Source organism: Pundamilia nyererei, unplaced genomic scaffold (genome assembly GCF_000239375.1).
Source record: "Pundamilia nyererei isolate P.nyererei 1_Seehausen unplaced genomic scaffold, PunNye1.0 scaffold00002, whole genome shotgun sequence".
Taxonomy (NCBI): Eukaryota; Metazoa; Chordata; class Actinopteri; order Cichliformes; family Cichlidae; genus Pundamilia; species Pundamilia nyererei.
In genome coordinates this window covers 623,859-633,517 of record NW_005187403.1, presented here as the reverse complement: position 1 = coordinate 633,517, position 9,659 = coordinate 623,859, and the positions used below count along the sequence as shown (strand labels likewise).

Here is a 9,659-nt window from a genome sequence, read left to right as displayed (position 1 = left end):
CACACACACACACACACACACACACACACACACACACACACACACACACACACACACACACACACACACACGTACATGTGAGTGCCAGTGATCCCTGGAGCCAATTTCACCTCTCTGTCAACTTACACTATAAAAAAGTTCTAAATCAAGCCAGGCTTAATGTGGTGACGTGTCCTTGGTGTAGGGCAGGAGTTCAAGATGTGTGGTCTTCTTATGTGGTTTTCTCAGGAAAGCACATCATCTCTCTCATCATAAACATGGAACAGATTGTGGCTTTGTAACCTGATATGCGTTTGTAGGGTTTTCTTCCCTAACTTTTTGCGATTTTGCCACAAAGAACCACAAGAAACAGAAGCTTTGTTTCTTGTGGTTCTATAAATACACTCCCTCCTATGTGTCCAGAAGCATCACTTATAGGTGACCAACACACCTCTGCAGGTCCCTTTCAGTTCAAATGAGCAGCAGTTTGCCACTGAGGTCTTTTCGAGTCACTGAGCTCTTGACACATTGATGTGGACTGTAACCTGCCATCTGTCAGGGAAAGGTCATCTTAACTGATTGTATCTTTGATGTCATCTGTTTGGTCATTGCTCAATGTCAGCTCCCTTAGCTCTTTGCTCACTATACTTTAAACCTCACATTGTGTTTGGTTCAAATTGAATCCATTTTGATATTTAGTCATAAGAATAACATGTCATTCTTTTCTTGAATTGGATTTTTTTTATTGGAAATTATACAAAAATGCACAAAAATGAAAATTTTATAGCATTGCATAAAATTGCATGCAAATTCTTGCATACTGATTGTACTATTTAGATTGATTTTAATATTGAGATGAGTCAAATTAGCTAAATAGTAGTTTTAGGAATATTGAAATTGTCAGTCTACAGATGTCATGTCTGTTCTTATTATATAGATGGATTATATAGATATAGATTATAGATTACATACATTATATAGAGTTATATGGGTACTTTCAGGCTGCCATGAGAACTTTATGTGTTCCCACCATATTCCCAAGGCACCTGCTGGTCTTTGATGGATCATGGTGGATTCTTAAAACAGTAAAATATTGTAGCATTACAGCAAAGGAGTGCTATTTACATGCTGTATATATGCATCAGGGGCAACTTGGAGTTCAGCTTCAATTTGGCCAAGAGTAAGTTGGTACATGAACAGGACGAGCCAGTCACCAATCCACAAACCTTCCAATCAGTAAACACGACTACCCATGATATAACAAAAATAACCTTAAATTAAAAAAATTAGAACCCATTTACTCCAAGCTAATTGAGATTAAAATGACAAGGAGCTTCTGTTTCAGTGAGTGTAGAAAACAAAGTGCAGGGCCCACACACACGAAGTATCCCACAACTGCTTTGAATGCACATACTAGTTTGTAATTTATGTTAATTAAGGTTGAATTAATTTTGACAATTATAAATGACAGCTATGAGGATTGGAAAGATCATACTATGGGTTTTTAAATTTTTCTTGGTTAAGAGTAGAGGACAATGCTTTTCCAGCATTTTGTTGACCCATCCATCACCCCAACCTCCACACTGTTTTCACTTGGTTAAAAAAAAGATTTGAGAAAGTTTTATATTTTCATTCATGGTTGGTTCTATGTGCCCCAAGAGGATGGCAGCAGACAGACACTACTAAGATAAAAATACCAACGAAATATAACTTTAAATGAAAAGAAATCCCATAGTGTTATTTGCAAGGTTGATACATACATACAATATATGACTAAAGAAATATCATTTACATAAAGTTTTACAACTACATTCACATAGTTGAATGTTGGTGGCCCATGGAGACCCACCAGTGCAGCTTAATTATGAGTAGAGCAGCTCCGTTGTAATGGTATCACTGCTACAAAATCAGTAAATGAGACACACCAAAAGGGCATGGGGTGAAAATAGGGATAATGTTGACATGCTGTCATGTGTAAGCGATTTGGCCTTTTTAGCATGTGACATTGAGAATCAGATAGGAGTGTCATGCCCTGCTGCAGAGCCCAAGTGCACATTGATCTTCTCTAATGCAGTGAGCTCTCCTCTCAATGGTCAATTTATAATGCACGTGCATGTGTGTGTGTGCAGAGTGATGATGCAGAGATGATGAGGAACAACCAATTGGAACTCTAATTCATGATTTATGTGATCTATTATGTGCAGTATAAATTAACAATATTCTCTGCTATAACTATCTGTAGTCTGACTGACTGATGTTAACTATGGAATAGTTGGTGCCTTTGCATGGCAAATATGAAGCCAGTAGCACATTACATTAACATCAACAAGCCTGATCACAATTAATGTGAAGCATAAAAGCAAATTCTGACATTTTAGTCATTTCTTTGTGAAACAGATTTAAATAAGTAGATTTCCCCCTTTTTTTTTGTAGTTTTGCTCAAAGGCAAGCTGTTTTCTATATGCTGAACTAAGCTTGCAACCTGCTGACTGTAGTTTTGTGACTAGCAAACGTATATGCAAATTCAATATCCCAAATTTATTTTCTTACAGTTCAAAATATTTTGATAGAGATATATTACTGACTTTACTCATACAGATCATTTGGGTTTTTTTTACAGCAAAATCTAAGCGCAAATTAATTTTCTGCTATAACGGAATTTTTTTTCATGGCATAAAAATTGTTTATTTGCAGATGGTCCAGGCTGTAACTGCAGTGATTTGACTCATGATGACAGCATGTGTGTGTGCTACCCGCTGAGTGTAGTGACTCATGGGCTGAAAGTGTCTGCCATTTCTGAACATTTCCTTTCTCCCTGACCCCCCCACCTTTGTTTTTCACTCAAACCCTTCAAGGCACACACACACACACACACACACACACACACACACACACACACACACACACACACACACACACACACACACACCAAGTCACAGATATCAATCTGTCAGGTTGCCACATTGTCTGCAATGACAGCAACCTCTGACATTTACATGCATTGGGGACAGGATATTCTTTTGAAGAGGAAAGGGATGAGAAAGAAGAAAAGCAGTCAGCTGTGAAGTAAGTGAGGCATTACTCAGCAGCCACTGCCCGATTTAATGTCTGATGCTTGGACATTAATGAGGCAGGTAGCAGATATAGTTGGAATTTGGACAATAAAATGTGCTAATTGTGGAGCAAAACTATTTTCCTTCTGTACTTACTTGGAATTGAGATGCAGTCTGCAGGATCAGGAAAATGGCTGGTTGGTCCAGAAGCAAGAGGTTGAGGTCATTCTTTTCTCTTAACAATGTTCTTGTCAAAAGATAATGAGTGTGCTACTCTACAGTGAAAATGACTTCAGGCATGCACATTGCAGTCCAGACTTGAACAACACATTACTGCTAACAGTTCACTTACTACAGTCAGCAGTCAGCTTCAATTAATGCCTCATTTTTTTCAAGCACAAGTACAGAATTTATGTGCCTGTAGACCAGCAGACAGTCAGGTTTTAATGGCCAGAAGCACTAATATAGCAGTAGGTGTGGTCGAGCTCACATAAATCATGGGTAACCAAATTAACTCCCCTCAGACCTTTTTAAAGGCGCACCTTTTCAACCGTGGCACACTGAAAGTTGAATGGACAGCGAAAACCCTGCAGTCATGTCTTTACAAGCAGAATAATGTGAGCTGCTCTCAATGGAAATATCACTCAGTCACATATATTACTCTGAATTTCTTCATATGAATTGATGTCAGCTTGTTCTATTCATTCTTGCCATTTAGTTATTCTGTGAATCCCTTTTAAAGTGCACTTCCAGCAGGAAAAACATGAATAAAATATAAGATGTAATATGCATGTTGAAAAACAAGCAGTTTTTCATTAAAACAATAAATTCTCCTTAAGATGATATTAATCAAAATCAGTAAAATCTCAAGTGAATTAGAGAAGATGTTAACAGGCGGTGTAGTTGTATATTGTTGCTTTAAGCTGCATGAATTTATTAAATATTTGCATCATCATAGTTTTCCACATGATCCATGTGTACATCCCCAAATACAGAGTTGTGAATGTTTATGAATGTGGCACAACCGTATTAACTTAATGGTAACACTGTTTGAGTTGGCTGTTGAGTCTTGAGCTCCTTTGCATCTGTTGGACATAGTGTAGTGTTTTACATATTTGCTTGGCAAGTGAATGGCCACTTGATTAATTTCAACCAGACACACAACCAGGGGTTGGATCAGGAAAGGCTTTTGGTGTAAAATTCAGACAGGATTTAACTTCTTTCAGTCACAAATGACTGCCATATATTGGATAATGTTTTTTTACCTGATAAAAAACTAATTTGCTGAATGCAGTGTTGCTACCTTAATTTTAGTAAAGTAAAAGAGCAAACATACAACAATGAAGAGACATTCAAGACAAGAGGGCACATATTCACATCCGTGGTTAATAGAGAAGTCTAACAAAAAGAGAAGAAAAAAAGGTCATATTGCTAAGGTTTGCCTCACTCTATAATATGCATACAAGAACAATCTGCAGGATGCAAGTAGATTATAATTGATCTTATAATTATCCCAGGTTTAGCAAAGCAGCCATTTGAGTTCCATGTAGCCCAAAGGGATGTGTTTGACAATTATACATGCAGCATCTATAACCTTGATCAAACCTTGCAAAACTTAAATATCTTTATAAATTGGTGAAAAGCTTTCTTTACAGCTTGGACAGAGCAGAATTATAAGTAAGGAAGTGTTGTGGTGATTGAATGAATAATGAATCCTTGTTAAATCCACTGAAACTACAAACATTCATTTTGTTGGAAAGAAAATGCCTACAGGCAATTAGAATAATACATTAAGTGACGTAAACATGATCATTATGGAGGGACCTGCTGACCACATGTTGAGGTTTTTCTTTTCTTTTTTCCACGGTTGTTTATCAGATCCAATTAGATGTTAACTCAGGTGAGAACCAGCCAGGGCTGGACTGGGACAAAAAATCGACCCGGGCATTTTGACAAGAGACCAGGTATTAAAGCCATAGAGCCTTTGAATGAAAGCAAACGCTGTTGTGACAGTGATGTACACTGTCTTGTTGGTATATGTATGATTTCTATACATTTTATGTCAGATAAAAACTTTGGTTGGAAGATTCAGATAATTATTTATTAAAAGCAAGACATTTTAAATAAGAACAAGAAAGAAAAGTATTTCTTTGTGCCCCCCTTTCCCTGTTAATGCCCTACCTGGCCCCCTGGCAAAACTTTGCTAGACCCGCCCCTGCATAGTTACCAGCTGTCAGCTACAAAGGATCCTGGTGTTATTTGTCTCTCAGAAACAGTTCATAACTTCCCTTCAACTCATTCATGTCACCTAAAGGTAAACCTGTTTCTCCATCACCTGTTCAGCTCTGATGATTCAGTAAGGACATCTCCTGGTTTCATCTTCATGTTTCCCTCTCACCAGTTATCCAAACCGATATCATGACCAGCAGCTTTTACAGCTGTGGCTCCAGCAAACATCAGCTGATACTAGAAATTAATATTAAATAAATTCTAACAGCAGCTGATCAAGCTTAAATGTGCTGCTGTTGTTTAGCGCAACATCCGCTGGTTTCCTCTTTCTGGTGCAAAGTAGGAGATAAACAAACAAGAGAGAAAAGCTGATCAGCTGATCACTGATCATGACTGAAGTAGCAACAGGAGAGGGAGGGGGAGAGAATGAGAGAAGAAGAAGCAGCTGTGCAGCGTAAAGACAGAATAACTCCAGCTTTGTGTCTTTTTCCATTCTGGCTGAAGTACAGGACATACTGCGTTTCCTTTCAGCTCAATACAAAACTCGTAATATTTTCTCTGGATACGGGACGATTCCGTTTTTTTATGGGACGGTTGGCAACTCTACTAACTAACCTTGTGAATAAAATAAAGTTCACTATTGGTAACATCATAGCACCCACCCAGCTGTATAGAAACTCTGTCATGCTAGCTCACGCAGTACGAGTTATTGTAACTGACAGTAAAAAGTCAGCACAATGAAAATAAACTACCCCTAAACTTGGTTTATATCTGACCCAGACAGACTGCAGGTCATAACTTCTTACCTGAAGTTCAGTTCACCTGACACTCGGACCTGCGGCCGCCTCGGGTCTCTCCTCCTCCTGCCTCCCCTTTCCCTCATCCACCTGCTGGCCTCTGTGGAAGCTCCGCCATAGCCACCACCAAACAACGGAGTTATTTTTACATATCGGCCAGCATCTGGTCAATCCACCACCTATCATTGTTTAAACCGTTACAAAAAACCCAGAAAAAACATCGGCCCATAAAAACGAAAAATCACCATCGGCCCACCGATGGAGCCAGCCATGTCCATGCCCCATGGTCTTGTAATTGTGGAGGGCCGACTGTGCAGCCTGGTTTCAAGAACTGCTGCTGCCTCGATCTTGTGAAGATATTATTACTGACACTGTTGCTGTCAGAAATCTAAGAGACATGCATTTTTCAGAGCAAGCGTGGGTTGCGCCAGAAAATCCCACCGTCACTGAAATTACCACCATAGACACTTTCCCAGGAAAATCCAACACTTTAGTTCACAGACTGATGAGTTTGATTTTCATTGGCCAAATTATTTTTGCTGCTCTCCGAGTGAATATGCCAGAGGTTTTCCAACCATCCAGCAGCATTTGCACTTGTGGTATCTTTTTTTGCCAGTAAAATTTCTTAGACAGTCATCTTGTGAGTGACAAACTAAATTATTGGTCTGTCTTTGTCTCAGTACAGCTGTTTAAAAATCCAGATATTTACTTTCTGTAATGAAATTTTAAGATTGTTCTTATCAGCCATATGCCAAAGACACATGTTTAGAAACCCGCAAGATTCTTGGTTGCAGCTAGTCTTAATTTGACAACACTGATATGAAGCTTCCACATTGGCACTGAGTGGACTTATGTACTCTGTGACCAAATTGGTGGAAGATGATATTCTATAATATCTCCTGATCCTGGTACAGAGCTGATTATAGTGTGCAGGAAGAAATACGTTTGATCTTTTATTCTTTTTTTTGCTCTCGGTCTAGGGTGCAGAGAACTGAGGGACCCTTGTAGCACAAGTAACGACAAAAATTACTGTAGTACTGTAGAAATGTGATGTAACGTTACTTTGTAACACATTACTGTAATGACAGTAATGGGTATAATGTGTTATTTTGTAATGTGTTATTGTTAACACTGGTGCTGTGTCACATAATCTTATTTGGTCATCCCCCCTTTTTTGTTCTTGGTCTTCACTGAGCTACAACATTAACAAGAAATCCTGGAAATGCCCCTGTATGTCTGCTGAGTTTATTTACCCGCAGTGGGGGAAATGATCTTTTTTGGCAGCTCATGGCCCAGTTGAAAAAATAAACAAGGAATAAAACAAAAAAATATTCAATCCTATCTTGTAGGATTAAATGTGATGATAAAACAGTCCCAAAATGTTCTAACTGATTAATTAATTAACTACATTTATTAAGCATATTCTGTTGGCCTTTTCTCCGTAGCTTTAGTTTAAAAAATGACCAGGTCATGTGAAGCAAGCTTAGAGTATGACCTGCAAGAAAAGTGACTGATCCCCACTGGCTTGTCACTGAATCTGTGAACCATTTAAACTTTAATGGATTTCAGATCACAGATCACTCTTAATTAAAAGGCTTATTTTATGTGGGTTTTGGTCACAAGATGCAAAATAAAAATTGGACATCATTTGTGTTATTGTGTATGAAAACAACTGCAGCTGCTCAGTATTATTTCAAGTCCAACATGTTTCCAGCTGTGCTTTGATGTTAGTGTCTAGCACTCCTTACTTAGGCACTTTTTGGATGTTTTGGCCATTTGTCTGAGTCTTATTTTCACTTTGCTTGTCACTTGTACTCTGTGTCTGTTCTGTGTGTTTGTGTGTGTGCGCTTTGGGTTCAGCAGAATTAGGTGGACAATGAACATGCCTGGCGGCACCCCAGGGGAGGAGCTCACAGATGAGGAGAAGGAGATCATCAACAGTGTGCTAGCTCGGGCAGCTATGATGGAGGCCATCGAGCAAGAGAGGATTGAGTGAGATGGAAAACCGTTGTCTCTGTTGCACTGAATCACATCACCAACCATGCACAGATGCTCACTGAGATGAACAACTTTTTGATGTCAAGCCTGTGCCAAGTTTGTGTCCCTGTGCTGATAATAATTTGCATGTGCTCTCAGGCGTCTTTCCAGTCATCTGGATAATATCAAGAAGACAGCGTGTGGTGATGGAGAGATGCACTGTCTGCTGTGTGGTGCGTCGTTTGGACCACAGGGGGTCACAGCTGTCCTCTGTGTGCAGTGCAAAAAAGTAGGTGGATTTTGTTACTTTTTTTGTTCATAGGGGTTGAAGGGACTGTGCCTGGACTGGAATTTTCTTTACCACTGCTTGGAAAGTAACATTTACTCAAATACTATACTTAAGCACAACTTTCAAGTTCGTTACCTTTTCTTTAACATTCTGCTCTACTTCATCCTTCTACCTAACGGTATTCCAGAGATTTATGTGACATTTTTAGTAACCAGTGCAATTTCTTGATTCATTTAAGTTGTTGAAGAGTTCAGGTGGTGATTACTGTAAGTCACTATGACCCATAAAGCCACAAAAGGGCGACACCAGTTTGAAACGAATGTAAAGAAAACGATTAGGGTTTAATATTAAGTTTGTCAAAGTGCACCACTGGAATGATGAAGTCATTACACTAGGACAGGTCCTCAATGCACTTGCGCATATTTTTAAGTGAGGTCATGCTAGAAATCACACCGAAAAACATAAAAGCTGACGCCCTGGTGGGGTCAGTGACTTCTTTGTACTAGTTTACTGTCGCTGCAGCTGCACTAAGCTTCTAATACTGCATCTCTGACCTAAGCTTGGTTGTTACTGAAATGACTCACTATTGATCTGCTCATTCAACTCTTTCTTTACCAAAATATATGAACAAATTTTACTTATGTCTGTAAAAGTGTGTCAGTAGAATTTAGCTGAGGGTGCAGAGCGACCTTTTTGGACAGCCCGGTCCCCCAAGCCCCACCCATATTGCCAACACTGCAGGGAGCCCTCATGCACTTGATGATTTGACAGTGGGACAGTCCTGAATCCTCCAGGGTTTTAACGGAAACATGACTCAATGTCTGTAAATTTGTGACAGTGGACATTGGGCCTAAGAGTTCAAAAGAGGACCCAAATGCAGCACAAAATTAATTTAACAAACTCACAAAGGATGTGAGCAAAATGTGCTGCAAAATACTGACAGGATACAAAGTCCTTAAACTGAAAAAGGCAGAGATGGAAACCTGGGAGTGCAAGTATAGAGGGAAACTCATGTCTTCACACTCAAGGCTGAGTGGAAAATGAGATATAGGTGGAAACAATTACGGACTCACAGGAGGGGATTGGACAAAGACAGAAAGGAAAACAACAAAATACACATAAGGAAAAGCATTTACCAAAGTACAGGGTGGGCCATTTATATGGATAAAATGGGAATGGTTGGTGATATTAAAGTCCTGTTTGCGGCACATTAGTATATGTGAGGGGGCAAACTCCTCAAGATGGGTGATGACCATGGTGGCCATTTAGAAGTCGGCCATCTTGGATACAACTTTTGTTTTTTCAATAGGAAGAGGGCCATGTGACACATCAAAC

General features: G+C 39.3%; 1 protein-coding gene across 3 annotated transcripts in view; it reads left to right on the top strand.

Annotated features, from left to right (window-relative positions):
- The window catches only part of rph3aa (rabphilin 3A homolog (mouse), a), a 41,853-nt gene that overhangs the window by 16,143 nt on the left and 16,051 nt on the right, over window positions 1-9,659 (top strand). For 2 of the 3 annotated variants that reach the window (XM_005720033.1, XM_013909039.1), the window contains exons 2-3: window positions 7,919-8,050; window positions 8,195-8,324. In XM_005720033.1, coding sequence (XP_005720090.1) covers window positions 7,919-8,050; window positions 8,195-8,324 — 262 coding nt within the window. The remainder of the gene's footprint in view (window positions 1-7,918; window positions 8,051-8,194; window positions 8,325-9,659) is intronic. The other variant, XM_013909040.1, reaches the window with a different exon arrangement.